Genomic DNA, 19,662 nt, shown 5'->3' with positions numbered 1-19,662 from the left:
AAAGCACTTGATTTGAAGGAAGAAGTCTTGTTTAAAGTAGCCATAATTCAGCCCATAAAGCCCTTTATAGTTTAAAATCAACAATTTGAACCTCAGTCAGAAGCAAATGGGTAGCTGGTTCATACTGGAGGATGCAGGTGTAATTTGGTCAGTGCCACTCAGTTTCTTAAATTGAATGGACCTTTGCAGTTTGTGTAAATTCCACTTCTGGGTGGTCTTCCAGAGCAATCTCAAAGAGGGCACACCACAGAGGTACTGGAGTTAATTTATGCTTATGCAGACTATGAGTCATGCAACGGCCATTAACACTATATACTTAAGTGAGTACATAGAAGTAAAACGTGCAAATCTCCAGCAGCATAAAGCCAACTTCCCTCAGGGCAGAAAAACTTCAAGTAGGATGAGCACTGAAAAATCTGTCAAGGCGCTAATGAACAAGTGTAGCTTGTTCCAAGCACGTTGCAAGATAATAAGAGAGAAAATATAAATGGCAGAAGAATTCGTGGGTTACATCCAGCTAATTCACAATTAAGAAATACAGCAATGACGTAAGGTAACAAATACAGTTATCTGCTTTGACTTTGACTCTCCTTTCCTTTGTCTACTCACTGGTGGTGGTGTAAGGCAGTAAAGTGTTCAAATAGCGGAAGCGACAGCGACACGAACGAGTCGCCACGTGTTGAACTCCTGCTCTACGGCAAGCATACTTTAACATACACAGGCAAAAAAAATCTAGACAACCCCAAAAATTGAATATTAAACACTTATCTCAGAGATGGACAATCACTAATCTAAAAGAGTTCCTTTTGGGGTACCTGGGTGGCTCAGTTGGTTAAGCGTCCAACTTCAGCTCAGGTCATGAACTCGCGGTTCACGGGGTCGATCGAGCTCCGAGTCGGGTTCTGTGCTGACAACTCGGAGCCTGGAGCCGGGAGCCTGCTTTGGATTCTGTGTCTCCCTCTCTCTCTGTTCCTCCCTCACTCGTACTCCGTGTCTCCTTCTCTCTCTCTCTCAAAAATAAATAAAAATTTTAAAAAAATAAAAAAGAATTCCTTTTACCTATTTCCTAAAAGGAGAAAAATTAATCTTCTGTTTTAAAGTTTACTCTATCTGGTCTTTAAATCTCTTTCCCTCATTTCTAATACTTTAAATATATCCTTCTTTATGCCTTTCTTCAGTGTATCAAAAAACAGAAGATAAAATTTTCCCTTGAGTTTGCTTTCCCTCCAGTTACAAGGGGTTAGCCTTATCATTCCTACCTTAACTATAATGATGTGACTATGATGACTATGTTTCCTGGGATCATCCCAATTTCAAATATTTTACATTATCTCCACTTTGGTTTGTGGTTTGAAACCATGAGATTGCATCCAAAAGTCTTCACAATCTTTGCTCTCACTACTACTTCTAAAGAAATTGTTCTCTCACAATTGCCAAGCCCAATGACTGGTTCTTAGTCTTCTGAGTCTTAGCATTTCATAGCCTAGGTTCATGCCTTCTGTGATTTCTATATACTTTGCTCTACATACTAAACTTAAATATCTTCTTTGTCTACTGTGGCATTTCTCAATGTGTCTCAGCGGTAATATCAGCTGCACAGTATATCCCTAGGTTAAGATTCTGAGGTCAGAATCTTTTTTGAATCATTTTTTGAATCATTTTTGAAAATGCTACATAGAACAATCCACTTCCGGAGCTCTACAGTGAACATGAGTGAATTGTGCACTCCTTGATTTTTATGATGAAGTAACCATGCAATTCATTGTAACTCTGTTTCCCAGAGAGCAGTCCTGTGTATTTAGAGTACACAGAACCCTCTTTATTTTTCATGGAACACATATCAACATGTCACAGAGCTAGTCTTTTGCAGGAGTAGTATTCTGATCGAACAAATATTCACTAGAAACATGCTGTGGGGAATATTGATACACCTGAAATTTTAGGTTACAACCTGAAATCTATCAGACTTCCAAAGCTGAAGTAATCATCTTTTTCCCCAAGCCACATTTAAAACAGCAAATTAATCTTTAGTAACAGCTTTTTCTCAACAGACGGTTGAGAAATCTTTGCAGCTCTTACTGTCTGTAGTGTTTGTTGTCTGTAGTGCTGTTCCCTCCTTCTCATGGCTATTGACATCACCCTAAGGCAAATCCTTCTTAAGTCTCATCTAGATTCACGGCAACCAAGCATAAGAATTAGAGGAAAGCTTTAAAAAACAAACAGACTCCGGGCTCCACCACAATCTTGCTAAAAATCAGAATTTGGAGGGGGGACAGGCTTGGAATTTGTGGTTCTAATGGGCAGCTAGATTTACAAACTGCAGACCACAAAGGCTCCATGCCTTCTCTCCTCCCCTTGAGCTGAGCATTTTCAGTTCCCTTCCATCATCTGTTCAAGTGACACAGTTTTGAGATTCCTAACCATCAGTCACTCTTCCCTGCACGTGGTCCATTCGGCCTATGAGCCTTTTAAGGCGAGGGTCTTACACTGAACCACAGAGCACAGCACTCCAGAAATAGGCTGGCCAACTTGTGAGAGAAGTAGGGCTATCGATGATCTATTGTCTCCTGGGTTTATGCTGGACAAGCAAAATCAGTCTCCTCCTTATCCCACCCCTGCAGCAAATCACTACTCACTGTCATCAACACCAGTCTGCAATAACCACTAGGCAGTGATCGCCAAGCAGACAAACTTGCCAGAAGCTTAAAGCATTACTTACTAACTGACCTTCTGGTCTCTGTTCTAAATACGTGGCATGCTTCCTGTTCTCTAATGAACTTTCATTGTGAAAGCTGCAATGTATGCCAGTCCTTAAAATGCTTTGGTATCAATGCTGCACATGTGTAGTGTTTTTTACACTTACAAAACATTTCAACACTGTTTACTTAATCCTCTCAAAAGTTTTCATGACACAGGTATTATCTTCATCTTGCAAATGAGGAAATTAAGGCTCATAGAGGTTAAGTCGCTTATTTAAGGTCGCACACATTAAATGGGGAAAATTGTGACTTTAACCTCACATGTCTTACACCTTAATCATAGCTTGCTCCACTTTAAAATGCAAGCATAGTCACTCGGCTATCATTAGAAAATTAGCACCAATTAACACCAGAGCGTGACCGCTACCAGATGGTGAATTACTCAGCAAAAAGAATAATCAGCCAGAATACAAGGAGGCATTACAACATAACATAGGAGCGAAGGAGTGCTGCCTCTAGGAAGAGCCAGACCTGAATTTGTGTCCTAGTTGCACCTCTTACTGCCAGTGTTCCCTTGAATAAACCGCACACCTTTTGTGAGCTTTGATTTTCTGTTTCAGTTAAGAAGAACAAAGGAGACAATTTTCTTTAGAGTGCTTAGCATAATGCCTGGTACAGAGCAAGCTCTCAATCAATGGTTGCTTTTTTTTTTTTTTTTTTTTAGTCCCAATTCAAACATGACAGTTTATGAAAGTAAGTCTGAAATACCTCTTCTAAAATTGGTGTCCCATCCTTCCTTCATCAGTTACCTCCAGGTGTCTGGAAACAAGAGCAGGTGAGGACTAGAGGCAGATGGAAGACAGTCGTGAGAAGGGAGAAAACCTGAAATAATGTTTGAAGTGTAGGCCAAGAGAAGGTTTGCAGATAGGTCTTAGCAAAGTTTAAGATCCCAGTGGTCACCTTTCCTGGAATCGTATCATTATTACCAGTCATTTAGGGATAGAAGAGAAGGCAGTGGGTAACGTATCTACTTGGGTTATGAGTAAATTATTAAATGGACAAGATGAATTTGGGCTCTAGAAAATAAATTTGGGATTACATTCTATTTCATTCTTTCCAATTATCACTGGGGAAAGATAAATTTGAGGATAGAAGAATGACATTTCTAAGGTAAGTTTTTAAAATAAATTGTTCAGGGGTGCCTGAGTGGCTCAGTTGGTTAAATGTCTGATGATCTTGTGGTTCATGAATTTGAGCCCCGCATCGGGCTGTCTGCTGTCAGCACAGAGCCCACTTTGAGTCCTCTGTACCCCCATCTCACTGCCACTCCCCTGCTTGTACTCTCTCTCTCTCTCTCTCAAAAATAAACTGTAAATAAATAAATAAATAAATAGTTCAATGTTTGTGACACACAAAGACAAAATATTTAATATTTTTTTCTTATCACCCCCTAAAATACATGTTCATCTTTAAAACAAATAAAAAGGTCAGATAAAAAAAATTACCCATAATCTAATGACCTGGAAATAACTACTATTGACATTTGGTACATAACCTTATTCTAAGCTGTTTTATGTTCATGTATTTATAGATATTTGTATTTTATAAGTATGGAGTCACATGTAATTATTACTTTGTAAACTTTTAAATTTGTTTTAAATTTCTTTCCAGATCATTAAGCATTCTTTTGCAATATTATTTGAAATGTCACATACGTTTTCACTAGGGAGTTCATTTAGCTAGATATTCAAATTAATTTTTGCTCTCATAAAGAGTGATTAAACACATTCTTGTAGCCTTATTTTAATGCATTAACATGATGTTTAGCATAAATTGCTAGCAGCGTATTTGCTAGATTAATGGCATTCAGAATTCTAAGACTTCTGACATAAATCATTAAGTTATTGTCCAGAAACTTACTACCAACCCACACTCCACCTAGCAGTAAAGTGCTAGTTTCCCAGACCTTGACTGACACTGAATTTGATGATATTACAAGTAAAAACTATCTCTCCTTTTACTTCATTTTTTACTGTTTTTCTTTTTTTTCTTAGAGAAAGAGACAGCGTGAGCAGGGGAGGGGGGCAGAGGGGGAAAGAGAGAGAGACAGAGAGACAGAGAGAGAGAGAGAATCTTAGGCAGGCTCCATGGAGCCTCACGCGGGGCTCAATCCCACAACCCTGGGATAATGACTTGAGCCAAAATCAAGAGTTGGACACTCAAACGACTGAGCCACTCAGGCACCCCTTCATTTTTTTTTTTATTCTAAGAGGTGGAAGATTTTTCATCTTCTACTCATCTCCCAATGCTTGTCTTTCTCAATTGATTTGAATATTAATCTTCCGTTTCTCACATGAGTCGCATATATTCCTCCCAGGTGGCTTGTTTGCCAGTTTTTTTTAAGTGTTTTTGAGCTATAGAAATGTAAAATATTTAGGTAATCCAAACATATATTTTTTTTTTATTTCTGCCTTGGGAATCTTGTTTAGAAAGGCTTACCTCACCCCAATGTTATACAAATTTACCTTTATATTTTCCCCTAGGACTTGTATGTTCTTATTGTTAATATTTTAAATTTTTATTTAACCTAGAATTTTATTGGGGTGTAAGATATTGAGGGTAGGATCTAAATTTATTTTTTAAATATTTAGCTGGTTACCCTAATACCACTTGTGGTACTTCATTGATTTGATTGGGTACTTTTTATATTTAGCATGTTCACATCTCTGAAACCTAGATGTGTCTATGATCAGTAAGTAGCATTTCACAATTTATATGGCAGGTTTTTTTCCTTGGTGTTGAATAACAATTGAATAATAATTCCTTCAATCAATGGCTTCTTAGATTTGATGAAACACAATATTTAATCATATCCCTATTTCACTAAGAGGTTTTTTTTAATTAAGGAATGTACTTTAAATTTTTATAAAACCTCTTCTGGGCACAATTACAATGATCATAGTTTTTCCTAAGATGTTCCAGTATTGAACTATCCATACATTCCTGAAGTAAATCTTACCTTGCCATGGCGTATTACTCATTCAACACACGGCTACATTTCTTTTACTAGTATCTTATTTAAAATCCTTACATCTAGGTCCCTCCTCCCCCAAGGTGGCTCAGTCAGTTGAGCATCTGACTCTTGATTTCAGCTCAGGTCATGATCCCAGGGTCATGGGATTGAGCCTCACATTGGGCTCCACACTGAGCGTGTAGCCTGCTTAAGATTCTCTCTCCCCCTCAGCCCCTCTCCCCTGCTCACACACACTCTCTCTCTAAAAAAATAAAATAAAATTAGTAAATAAAATAAAATCCTTATACCTATTTTTATAATTCTATTTGGTCTATATATTTTCCTTGGAATATCTTTGTCAGGTCTTGGTTTTTGAGGCATTTTACATTGGTCAAAGAAGTTGGTAAGCTTTCATCTATTTTCTGCGATTGACACAGTTCATAATTGCATAGGAGTAATGTTTTTTCCTTTTTCTGTAAAAGACTAAGCTGGTTTGAGATAATTCTCAATTTTTTCTATGGTTACTGGTCAACTAAAGTATTATAACTCTCCTACAGTGAAATTTTGTATCTTACCTAATTAAAAAAAATTATGCTGAGATTTTTAATTAGAATAGGAATACATAGCATATTACATTAATTTTTTTTTCCATGTCTTTGGTTTTATCCAATTTTCATTCCTAGTGTTTGGGACCTATGTTCTTTTCTTTCTCCCTCTCTTTCTTGATTGGGCCTGAAAGAAATGGTCAACTTTATTGGTCTTTTCGAAGATCAACCCCTTGGTTTTATTTAATAGGTCTAATTGTTTTTATTTTTCAAGTTAATTTATCTGAGTGCTTTTAAGACCTTCTCCTTGCCTTTGATTTTCATCAGATCTGCTGTGATGTACCCAGATGTGGTTTTTCTGTTTTGTTTTTTGTATTCACCCTGTTTCAGATTTATAGCACTTTTTAAATCTTGAGGTGTTTTTTTTTTTTTCCTCCGTTTGGGAAAATTCTTGGCTATTATCTCTTCAAATATTGCTTCTTTCCCATTACCTGTTTCTTCCCTTTCTATGGCTATAATATGTTATTCCTGAAACTGTAATTCTTGTATTAGCTTCTCAGTAACTTTTCATTTTTTTTAGCTCCCTTAGCTTCAGTCTGAATATTTTCTACTTACCTGTTTTTCTGTTCACTAATCCTGCTTCTTTTTTCTCTTGTATTTATATTTCATGTATGGCATTTCTCAGCCCTAAAACTACTTTATACTTTAAAATAGATTCTAGGTTCTCCAGTGAAATTCATTTTGTCATCTATTTTTTTAAAAATATGTTCATCAGAGTTATTTTAAAGTCTGCGTCTGATGACTTAAATATCTGGATATCTGGGCCATCTGTAGACCTGTTTCTTTTGTTAGTTTATTTCCCTTAGTCCTTCACTTTGGTATACCTGGTAATTTTTGATGAATGCCAGACATTGTGTATGAAACACTGGATGCTGGATAATGTCACCTTCTTTTATAGATGGTTCATCCTATCTTCTGATAGGTAGCTAGAGTGGGGAGGGGAAAGGGAAGATTACCTTAATCTAATCATGGACTTGAGGCTGGGCTGAAGGTTTTGATATATTTGGTTTTCCCTTGCTTTGCACCCATAATTTGGTGTGCTGAAGCTTGAGAGAGCATATTGCTAAAATTCTAGGAATGTAAGAGTCAGTTGCTAAGTATAGGCATTATTAAAAATAAGTTATATAAATTAACAATGAAATAAATTATATTAAAAGCAAAAGTAATACTCCCAAACTCACCATTTCTAATTTTTTTTTTACTAAATTTAACTGTTATCTGTGTTCTTTACATCTGTTGTAGGTGTATACAGAAAAATTATATAATGTATGGTGTTACTACGCATCTCTTCCCAACTCCACATTCAGTGAGGTCACATTTGTAGCTTGAAATATGGCCCATGGTATTTGCACACCGAAATCAGCAAACACTACAAATCAGAGCTTGACTTACTGTTCTTTTGGTTATTAAGATCAGTTGTTCTCAAATGGAGATGATTTTGCACAGCCCCCCGCCCCTGCCCCGCGGGTATTTGATATTATCTGGAGAAATTTTTCTTTGTCAGCTTGTGGGGATGGGGTGGGAGGGCTGGGGAATGAGACTAGTGCTACTGGCATCTAGTGAGTACAGGTCAGGGATGCTGCTACACATCCTACAATGTATAAGGCAGCCCCCTGCAACCAAGAATTATCCAGTCCAAATGTCAATAGTGCCGAGGTTGAAACACCCAGGTCTGCTGGTATCTCTCCTTCTGAATGTCTGGCAATTCCCTGGAAGGAAAGGTGGGCACTTTACCCTAGTTTATTTTATTGTTTTTGTTATTTTTCTAGCATTTTGAGTTGACTATTTAGTTCAGTTATTTTTAATCTTTCTTATATTTAATAATAAAAAATGTTTGACTATGAACTTCTCTTTTGATACAGCTTTGGGTAGCTGACTCTTATTTTTTTTGTCACTTTTTGCTCTTTTAATGTTTCCTTGTATAAGGTTCCAGCCATAGACATTTCCATCTCTTCCTTAGTTGGGACAAATATGCCTTTGCAGTTGCAAGCAATGCTATTGTTGAAATAAGCATCCAAAGAAAGTTCTATGAGTGATCTACAGAAAACACTTTAGAAAGTGTGGTAGGAGATAACAATTAGGGGAGTCTATCACCAAGTATCTATTTATACTTCCCCCATTCCAGTATCAACTTGAATCATTTAATTCTACAATTATTCTCGACTTAACTGGAATTAAACCATTTATCTCACAAATAGTTGAGTACCAAGGATAAGCAAAGTCCTATGCCCCTGCACTGGGTGGAGATGTGGATTACAAAAATCCTAAATCATGACCTACTCTCTCAAAAGTGTATAGATTTGTTAAGGAGAGACTTTCAGCTAACTAATGTATTTAAACTCTCAGCTACTCATGTAAGTCACATTATTTGGGGAATTTAGAATCTATAGTAAATTTGTTTTTAATTATTCAGCAGGAACTAAAACTATTTTGGGTATGGATCACTAGGTCCAACGATATTATAAAACGTGGTAATGTTGGAATCAAAAGCAAACTATACTGACTTAATTTTGAGAACTTTAGATTTGCCTGCTGTTTATACTTTACCATGCAAATTTGCTTAAAGCTGCACAGTTTTTTTACAAACCTTACTTTTAAATTTTTTTTTTTTCAACGTTTATTTATTTTTGGGACAGAGAGAGACAGAGCATGAACGGGGGAGGGGCAGAGAGAGAGGGAGACACAGAATCGGAAACAGGCTCCAGGCTCTGAGCCATCAGCCCAGAGCCTGACGCGGGGCTCGAACTCATGGACCGCGAGATCGTGACCTGGCTGAAGTCGGACACTTAACCGACTGCGCCACCCAGGCGCCCCTACAAACCTTACTTTTTATACTTGTATCTTTATATCTTTTACAGCATGCTTATGTAATTATTACATTTGCTACAGCAGTGCCATGAGTTAGAAAGGGTTGATATTATTTTCACCATTTTAAGATGAGAAAAATGAGATGAACACTTAAGTAGCCTGCGTATGGTTATACAGCAAGTCCACACGGGAACCTCCACCACCTTCCACCTGGTACTCTGGATGGCTTCTGCACTTGTGTTTGATAATGTGATGGGTTACTTATCCACATAGAAGACACACTGAGGACATGAATCTGAATGAAAATTTATGCAGTCTCCTTGAATCAGTGACCACGTTTTGAAAGAATTATTCATTCACAGGAAGAGGCAGCTTTGTGGATGGCCTTGGAATCACTCGCTAAAACTTGCACATTATTTTTCAGAAGATGCCCTTCCATAGTTTCAAAGCCTGTGAACTGTCATAATAATTACTCATTAATATTCTGGTTCATATTCATGCAAACAAGATAATTTACATGAATCATAGTTAAAACTGCCTACTGTTTTTCCCAGTTTAATCTAACTATCCATTCTAATTCATTAAGAAGAATCTAAGCTATTTCTGTCCATATTTGGAAAATGAATGAAAGAACTGGGATTGTGATTTAAGTAATAAAGGGCAAGATTGCTCTGCCCACACACACACACGCACCCAAACTCACTTCCAGCTATCCAGGGATTTTATGTGTAGGCATTGCTCCAAATCCTTTTTGTGTCAGGAAATGCAGTCATAATTACCTTTGCATATTGTTAAACTCTGAATCATGACTTGCTATAGTTTTCTGGTTTCTCAAATGGAGTTGTTCTTTGTTCTATGTATGCTTCTATGCTACTTATGCTTTTCTTTCTTGTCTTGTCTTTCTTTCTTCCCCCACCCCCACCCCCAGCGGTTTAATGAGTCAGGCATTAGCAATGTTTTTTTGCTCCCTATCTTTGCCAGTAGCTCCAGGAAGTACATTTCTTTCAATCTAGCTGTGGTCTTGCCCTAAGCTTTCAGATGAAATGTAGATAGAAAAGTTAACTCCCTCTGTTAGATACTTGTCCTGTAAATCACTGTATGTGGGGACAAGACAGGAAGGGTCAATGGGATGAGAGAAGTCAATTTTACATTCTCTTCAAAATAATATATGAGTTATGTAGATATAACTCCAGTTTAAGCCACTATTGAAATCTAGTTCATTTCAGAGCGGTTTCATTGTACTGGAAAGTTTACTTGGATTAAGGATTTAGAATGAGGTGAAGGGCAATTCGAATCTTCTAAATTCAAGTTAAATGCACTTTGTTAAAGGTTAGAAAACATTTGCTGGAATCATGAGCAATTTCTAGCTAGAGTTCATAAAAAGAAAGCTAGAAGTTAAGTTCCTATTACTCTTCCTGGTAGGATTCCATAGTGACCGGAATGGTTTATGAATAAATGCTATACGGATAGCATTTTAAAGGGTTGAGAGAATAGGATTTGAATAGACAGTAAGAATGGAAAATGCCCCTCCCTTTTACATCGCCTCCACTCACAACCACCACACACACATGTGCCCATATGCACACAGGCACACCCGCGGACACAATATTGTAGCAGAAGGGGAGAAGTTTATGTGGAAAATCTCCTTTAATGCTAAGTGGAATAGCATCCGTGGAATAGCATAGCTGAGTAAATTGTGTGTGGCACCGAACTGGAATTTCTTCAGTGAAAGGGCTTATGTTCTTAAAGAGTTGAAAAACTGCTTAAATTTTCTAGTAGCCTAGAATAAAATTGCACAGGAGGCTCATGTGAAATGTAGCATGTGTGAATACTTTGGCAGCAGAGTTCCGTTTGAAATGTAGCAACACAGCTGAAGCAGTGACTCATCACACTAATATCTACTGTTAACAGACAGACCCCCTCTCAGAAAGCCTGTACTTTCTCACATTGTAAGGAGCTTCTTAGGCTGTTGTGATAGTAGGATATGTTCCCGAAACTTTGTCAGGCCACTTGACTTTAACATTTGTTGAATATCGGCCATACGACTTTTCCTGTATTCAGTTCTTTCACCTGTTCGGTTTTATTTTGCCCCTTTTCATAGGTGATAAGGCTGAGGTCACACATCTGGGCTAATATTCAGTTGGTGCCACCAGTTGCTTTTAGCCCTTGCCTGTTCTGAATTTTTGATGAAGGGGCACCTGGGTGGCTCAAGCAGTTAAGCGACTGATTTCGGCTCAGGTCGTGATCTCACAGTTTATGAGTTCAAGCCCCTCATCTGGTCTATGCTGACAGCTCAGAGCCTGGAGCCTGCTTCAGATTCTGTCTCTCTCTCTCTCTTTCTGCCCCTCCCCTGCTCTCTCTCACCCTCTCTCAAAAATAAATAAACATTAAAAAAATTTTCGAGATAGAAGGAAAAGACATTTAAGATAGCTCATGTCAGGGAGCCCGGGTGGCTCAGTTGGTTAAGCATAGACTCTTCACTTCGGTTCAGGTCATGATGTCACGGTTTCATAAAATTCTCTCTCTCCCTCTGCCCTTCCCCGCCTCCCCCTCCCTGCCCCACTCCACCTCTGCTAGTGCTCTCTCTCAAAATAAATAAATAACATTAAAAAAAAAAAAAGATAGCTCATGTCAGTTGGCCTCAGCTTCTCAGAAATGTATAGAGAGAATTCAAAAAAAGTGGTGAAAATCTGGAATACAGTTACTTGAGAAAATGTAATGGGCACAGTCAATGTGAAAATAAAATGACCTTCAAGTTTCAATAACTAGAATCCTGCCCATGAACCCTGCTGCTGTTCCACCTCACAGATGCTGAATGGCCTGATGGCTTCCTGGACATTACTACATCTTCCTGTTGGGATTCCAAGGGACTTCCCTAAAAACAACCAGTGTGAAGCTGAGTCCTTACTGATGGCCTGCCATGATGGGTCTATCTACCTTTGGTTCAGCCCTCCCTGGACTGGAATGGTCTTCAACTGTCAACTCAACTACTACAACGAAGAGCAGATTTTTCAAGGAACTGAGGTGGGCACGTGGGTGGGCGCACGCACATGTGTGTGTGTTCCATTCATTTCTATTCAGGAAAATAACGAGACTAGAGTGACCAAAATAAATTATTAAAACTTTATCTTCCTTTAATTCTTTTCCTTTCTTCTTGCCTAAAAGTTTGAGTGTTACTATTCTAAATCTATTTGTATACTGGTATGTGATCTTCTCAAAGCATTTATCCTCTCTCAGTTTCTTCAACTGTAAAATGTGCTGTTGTGATGAAGATTAAAAAGCTGAATTTACATAAAGCACTTATAACCATGCCTGTCATATTAAGTGCTATGTAATGTTAGTTCTTGTATTATTATTATTATTATTATTATTATTATTATTCATGACCCTGTATAAAATGAGCTGTTTATTCAGTGAGAGGCCTGATAAGTTAATGCATACAGAATAAAAACTATCCTATATGTTTCTTCCAGGTCTTAAACAAAATTATTAGGAGTTGATTATACATGGATAATGCTGAGGTTTATTAGCTACCAAGGAAAAAAGTTTCCACTGAGGCTGTCATACCTTTATTGCCTTCTCTTTTCACCCCCAGAAATCTATCTTCTACCCTGTTGTGGCTTACTTCCCATTTTCATCACGCTACTGACTTATCTGAAATTTCTCCATAACCCATCTAACAAAGTTTAGACATGAATCTGACCAACAAACAAATACTTAGTGATTATTACATGCTAAGGGCTAGAGATAGAAATATGAGTAAGGCCTGGCCTTGCTGTGGGAGTTCCCTTACTAGTGGGCAGACAGGCATATAGACAGGTAACTGCAAAACAACACGCGAAGTACATGGATGGAGGTGGACACAAGGTGTCATGGGAGCAGAGATAAAGGACACCAAAGTTCACCCTGGAAGGCTGAGTCTGGGCTTCCTACAGGAAGAGATCCCAGGGCTTAAAGGGTTTTAGTAGGAATTTAAATGTCCTCTCTGGTATCTCAGGGCCTTCTTAATTGGTCCCTTCTAACCCTCCAGCCAAATCTCCCACTTCTCCCAACATAACTCACCTCCCCACTCCTACTGGACCAGTCTCCTAACTGTTTCCTTGCAAAATCCACTTTTGATCCTATCTCCAATTCTTCTTCTCCATGGCATTCTCTATCAGGCATCCTCCACCTGGAAAAAACGAAACCCTTCTCTGCCTGGTAAAGTGTGGTCTCATCAACTCTGCGACAACTGGTCCAACTTTGATGCAGTCACATACCCCTCCTATTACACATGAACGCATTTCTAACAGACACATCCAGATAGACAGTGGCATTATTTTTCCGTATTTTATCATTGTTCATTCTGTTTTTCCTATCGCTCCAACACAACTGTAAGTACCTTAAGGAAAAAATAGTTCATAAATTTATTTTATTTGTTCCACAACACCTGGCAAAGTGTCAGCCAAAGCAAATATAAGTGGTCAAAAATACATTCTGAATTACATTATTTCACCAATGCCTTCTCTGGTTTATCTGATGTGCAATAAATTCATTTTATGAAATTTTAGAAGTTCAAATAACCAGAGGGGAGAACATTCTTACTCCTGTCGGCTAATTTACTAACTGAAACCCAGGAATACTACATGAGAAATAAACTAGGTTGGTAGAGTTTGTGTATGTGAAGAAAATGTGAACCATGGAATAAATTACACATTTGGTTTATACGTAGTCCGTGAATAAGGTTCTTGTACTTGGTAAGCAGTAAGAAAGCAGTATATTGTTGAAAGGGAGCATACTCAGGGTAGAGCACAAGTTTGAAAATGAAAGGAGAATAATTGAATGGCCTTTTTTGTAAGGAAATATTATGTATACAGATATTAGTCAAATGAAAGAAGAGAATTATACGCATGTGAATGCGCATGCGCATACACTATGAATACTGATAACAGAAATGGCAACTGGGAAAACAATCTTTTCCCATTGCTAATGATTGGGCATTTTCAAATTCAGCACTTCTTTCTTTATTTTACCTTATTTTTTATCTGTTTCCCTCGCACTATTATTTCTCATGTTGTTACTTTATTTGGTCTCTTCTGCCCCATCTTCTTCCCTTACTCCCTGCTCCCTAACAATCAAACAAAAACCCCATACACTTTCTCACTCACACCCCCCTTTGGTTCCTTGCACCTTGTGTCCAAAGTATGAAACCAACTATCTCAACAAGTTGTCTGTTAGTGATGCCATTAATTCACTAAACTAGTGAGTGGCCTTCAAACTTACTCATGAAACTCAATAAAAGAAGTTTGGGAAAACACATATATTGGGATATATGTGTGTGTGTGTGTGTATAATCTGGGAAAATATGTATTTGTATATATACATTCTGTGCTTTTTATCAATGTATTGCCTCTCTGTCTTCTAGCCTTCCCTACTCTGCTAAAAGGGAGCTGTGACCTTTAAACATTTTTTTCTTTGTCAGCTAACATGATATGAAACTTTGTCAGCAGAGGGCACAGGACAGAGACCGCGGAAGAGCAAGGTGTGTTCGGCTCCTAGTTTCAGGATGTTTGCTCAGCAGGCTCCTGCAGAGCGTGTGGCTTCTCTAGCATCTGGCTTTTGCAGGGCACGTCGCTTCTCTTCTTCTGGGCCCTTGCTGTGTAGGTAGCTTCTCCAAAGCCAGGCTGCTGCAGAGTGAATGGATCCTGCCGCAGCCGGCCCCTGACAGACAGCTCTCCCAGCACCCGGCCTCTGCCCCACACACCACTCTTCTGGTGACAGGCTCCTACAGCACAAGCAGCCTCTCTGGTGCCAGGTGCTGACTTCAGGGCCAGGAATCAGCAGCACCTGGCAGCCAGCAGCTTCCCGTGGCGCCCCCCCGCCCCAACCCAGGTACTTTTGCAGTGGAGTATCTACAGTGAGATACCTCCCTATACACAGCTTTCCCCAGCACTTCAGAGGGCAGATTTCCAGAAAGTCGCACAGTCATGGCACTGCAGTGATTTCTCTGCTATTTTAGGTACAGCCATGTCCTCTCCAATAAGACCCAGATCTCAGCCCCTGGGAGAGGAAAGTGGGGAGCGGGGCACACGGGGAGCTTTTCCCTGGGCTCTATCTCAGCCCTAGTGGTCATGATTCCTTCTTCTATTTGTGAGTTCTGTATTCTCTAGAATTTCTATTTACTCCCTGCCAGCCAATCCCTCATTACCCCAATCCTCTGTTAGAGGGAGTAATTCTTTAAATTATACTTTTCCTGTTCAAATTACTGTGTGGTTTACTGACATATACTCCCTTATATATTTTAAAGTAACCGCTAACATTTCTTATCAAAATTTCAATAATTGAAAAAATAAGTGACTTTTCTGGTGTCTGTAAATAGATTACATGCTTAAAATACATTTTTGTCAAAACCTTAAAAAGCTACATATTTAGATCATCTAGGAAGTGAAAAAGTCCACCATATAACCTCATTGGCAAAGGTAGTCCTCTCTGTTGTATCAATCAATCAAATCAAACTATCAAAAAAAAGAGTTTCATTTTTAAAATTTAAAGAAATATGTGGATATGTATTCTCAGGGCAACCATCTCACTTAAGGAGACAGGTAGAAAATGAATAGACAGACACCAGATAACAGATGGAGAGAAAGATAAGCAGATAGCAGTCTTACCAAAACTGTCATTTTGCTTGATGCCTTAGAGATGCTATCCCAGGACAATAAATCATAGTAAGATTTGGGATGGGTGAAAGGTATGATGTCTTCTGTAAAGCGGGAGAAGGGGATTATGATAGAGGAGATAGGAAGAAAGAGGCAGCTGACCACAGACTCTCTCACGCACATGAGTTTCAGGGACGCATACATACAGAGGCTGAGGACCAGAAAATTGATTCCCTCAAAACTGTCTGTGCCCTGTGGCCCCTGGAAAGTGTCGGTGGACACCTTGCTGTCTCCAGTATGAAGACGGCAGCACTAGACCAATGAATGAATGCGTTCTATAATAAAGGCTAAAGCATCCCCCCCCCCTTAAATTGACAAGATAAGAGGAAGCATACAATTTAAAAATAGGGTGAGGGAGAAATAGAATAAAAATATTAACCCATATTCCTTAGAAACTTAGAAAAATTAAAGGTTTCCCTACAAGAATGCTAAAAGAAATAGACATAATGTCACATCAAATGTGAAACTCCTTGAATCTCACCAGTACCTATGTTTAAATAAAGGTTTTCAGTATTTGTGACTCAAAATCTCACATGGGTTAAATCCTTCATTTATAGTGGTTCTGTTTCTTATTTAAAACAGTAAGCTCTCCTTAGATCCACTACTCTACCGAATCACATGATACGGAAAGAGATGGGGAATCTTAAACAAAAGGCAAAGGGGATGTGGCCAATTTTTACCATTTGGGATATTAACAAGTTTAACATGGCTCAGCAACTATCTTAAGTGTTATATCAACTATTATGACACAAGCTAAAGGTGTTGAAATATAAAGATGTGTGTTTTCTGAGAGGAAATGGGTGACAATTTGAAGGGCTGGTTTTTTTTAACATGAAGAATAAATACATAAGAATTCAGAACAGATTCTCAACCAACACTAATGTGCAATAAGGTTTATGCAAGTTAAGAAAGGTTTGAAACTTTTTAAAAAAATTTCAAGGAAACTACTGTTTCCTGTTATTTCTGGAAAATCTGTAAATGCAAGTGCTTTAAAAGGGAAACATTTATGGAGAGATATTAGGTATGTTTTACATGCTACACGTATCAGATTCTTGTTTGTTCAATTCCCCTAAGAAATTTGTAATTTTGCTTTAAATAAATGACATTTACCCTCAATTAAGCTTTCTGTCTTTTCATTCCCCTAAATCAGCATCCCGGTGGGAAGTACAGGGCTTCTAGGATTTTCTACACCTAGATAAATAAATTTTGGTGAAGATTTTCCTTTCTTGAGTAAGATCCATAATCTCCAGAATACACTGTCTGAATTAACGATTTGGGCGAAAAAGCCTATGCACTGCTTGTTTCATAGGAAACTACAGGGAATCTTTAAAATAAAGATTGTGGATCAGTGCAAAAACTGTCAAAATCACATTACATAATCTGTTTGCATATGTACAACTATCTGTTGGAAGTCCCATGTTACTTTTGATACAGGTACTGCACTTCCTCGCAGAAGTATGAGTAATCAACTAGGTGGCTATCACTCAATCTGAAGGATGCACACGAAGAACTTTCCCCACGGCCCAATCAATAAATTCAGGGCCATCACTTGATAACGGAAAAATCAACAACTGTATAAATGTTTCTATGCCCACCAAAATCTCTTTCATAGCCCTTGTAAGCACCATGGTTAATTGTGATGAACAAGTTAACACTGTGAATTTTAAAGGTCCAAACAGGGCAAAGTTAGCCAGCCTAGCAAGCTGGTAATTTATTATGAAAGTCAGTAATTACTCTTGTGGGGAGAAAACAGAAATAGTAGAAATAAGAGAATTTAGTAGTATGAAGATGCTTTTTTTTTTTTAGCAGTACTATAAAGATTTTAATGTGAATGAGCAATAACTAGCTTGTTACCATCTGTGAACTGTCCATATCCATAGGTTTTTAACATACTTACTTGAACAATGGAGTTCCACAAACGACACATTTATATATTCCAGGATCTTTGTGATGTGTATATTCTCCTTCGAAGGCACTGATAAACAAATACACAGGGCATTAAAACAATTAAACAAAGCTCGCATTATTTCTTATAGAATGTATTTGCTTAAAATAGATTTCTCTAATAAATCTTTCAAGGGCTTTTTGTCCTAAAATGAGAACAGACCAAACATATGGAAATCTGAACATTACTAATATACTTCAAATCTATATAATAAAATGTGCATATAACTACTCCAAACTAGTGCAAGTTAAATAAAAAAAAAAAAAACTCAAGCCATCTAGTTATGTAATGCTTAGAAAAAAATTTTTGCTATTAAAAAAAAAAAACAGCTTGTAGTTCAGATTCGCAGAACAAAACATTACTACACAAGATTTCTGCCTACTCTACAGTGTCCAAGAGTGTATACCCCAAAATGCAGAAGGGTCCAAGACTTCAAGTGGAAGGAGACTTATTTTTTGGTTTGAAAAGGAATATTGCAGCTTTAAGGGAATATTTTTCTAAGTTAACAATCTTAAAGGCTAGGAGGTCATTCCACTAATGCAAATCAGCTGTGCTAGCCCAACAAAAAGTCTATGTGCTCTGCAGCTTGTTTTTATTATCCTTTCACCCTCTTTATGAGGTCCAATTTTTTTATAAACAGAATTTTTAAGAATGACCTAATCTCTAGTTGTTTGTGTGCATTCAATCATTTTGCTCGTCATGTACACAACAGGACGGGCAGAGGTCCTCCTGGGCTGAGACTGAAGCCCACCGTCGGCTCGTTGTGTGGTGAGGGTAGACTCTGTCAGAGATTCAACATTTGGCAAACTCAGTAAACAGTATATACTGTGACAGGAAGAGAGTGTTGCCTATTAACAAGGACCCCATGTGTGGTAAAGAGCTCTTTCAGTTCATGAATGAAAACAAGAAGTTACATCATTAATAAATTTGGATCAGAGGTAAGTCACGGCCTTATGCCAGCCTCCATGGTATAAATTAAACAACAAAATGGTTGGACCTTGGCAAGTTACCTTTGAGCTGGAATCAGCTGAGAGAGACTTTATTCACTAAAAACGTCTTGGAAGTGAACAGACTCTTTTTTCAGGACTTAGGGCGAATTTCCAAGGACCAAAGCCATGTGAGGGCAGTTATTGAAAATTTTTGACATTCCAACCACAAATGAGCCAATAAATACTTTCTCCACATGTGCTTCAAAAAGAAATTGGAGTGGGGTAGAAAGGAACTAAATTATGCTACCTTCTTTTTGCAGCCAAAACGTCTATACTTACAATGGCCACCTTCAAAATTTCAGCGTCCTGGCACAGCGCCATGTCCCTCGTGGTTTTGCTTACTGTGATGTCTTCCCCAAAAATGTACCTAACTCACTATTACTTCCACACATTTTGTAGTAAACTAAAAACAGGCCCTTAATAAAAGCCTTGTGACTTTACATAAGATAGAGTGTTCATTGAATGGGGGAAAGAATAAATAAAACTTAGTCTTCACCTAAACAGTACCATTTTCAACCTTTTCAAGGATACCAATTTGTAGATGTTAGCAAAGAGGTGTAGCATTCTTTAAATTAAATGGCAAGGAACAGGATTCAAAGCGGGGGGGTGGGGGGGGGGGTGGGGGCGGGTGAAGAAAACTAGCTCTTAATGACCTTTTCTCGAAGCTCATCTTACCTTTCGGTCCCTTTCTCCTGAGTGACATGGTACTGCAGGGGTGTCAGCCGCTTCCTTAGTTCCTGCTGGGAAAAGACCACCTTACAGTTCTTTTTATCCCTACATGACCCTGGAAAAAGAGAGGACATGGGAGAAGGAGGCTTTTTAGCTTGGATCCCGAATGCTTGCTTTGGCTGGCCGCCACAGCCCAGCTTTAGCAGTCACTGGTCAACCACCAGACCAGCCCCTCACGC

At 38.4% G+C, this 19,662-nt stretch overlaps 1 protein-coding gene across 4 annotated transcripts in view; it reads right to left on the bottom strand.

Annotated features, from left to right (window-relative positions):
* MSRB3 (methionine sulfoxide reductase B3) overlaps nt 1-19,662 on the bottom strand; it is a 174,567-nt gene that overhangs the window by 106,651 nt on the left and 48,254 nt on the right. For all 4 annotated transcript variants that reach the window (XM_047866397.1, XM_047866398.1, XM_047866396.1 and 1 more), the window contains 2 exons: nt 19,430-19,538; nt 17,718-17,795 (listed from right to left, as the gene is read on the bottom strand). In XM_047866397.1, the coding sequence (XP_047722353.1) occupies nt 17,718-17,795; nt 19,430-19,538 (187 nt within the window). The remainder of the gene's footprint in view (nt 1-17,717; nt 17,796-19,429; nt 19,539-19,662) is intronic.

The sequence above is a fragment of the Prionailurus viverrinus genome, chromosome B4, assembly GCF_022837055.1.
Source record: "Prionailurus viverrinus isolate Anna chromosome B4, UM_Priviv_1.0, whole genome shotgun sequence".
Classification (NCBI taxonomy): Eukaryota; Metazoa; Chordata; class Mammalia; order Carnivora; family Felidae; genus Prionailurus; species Prionailurus viverrinus.
Note: the sequence above shows the minus strand (reverse complement) of the source record. Positions and strands in the feature narration are given on the sequence as shown.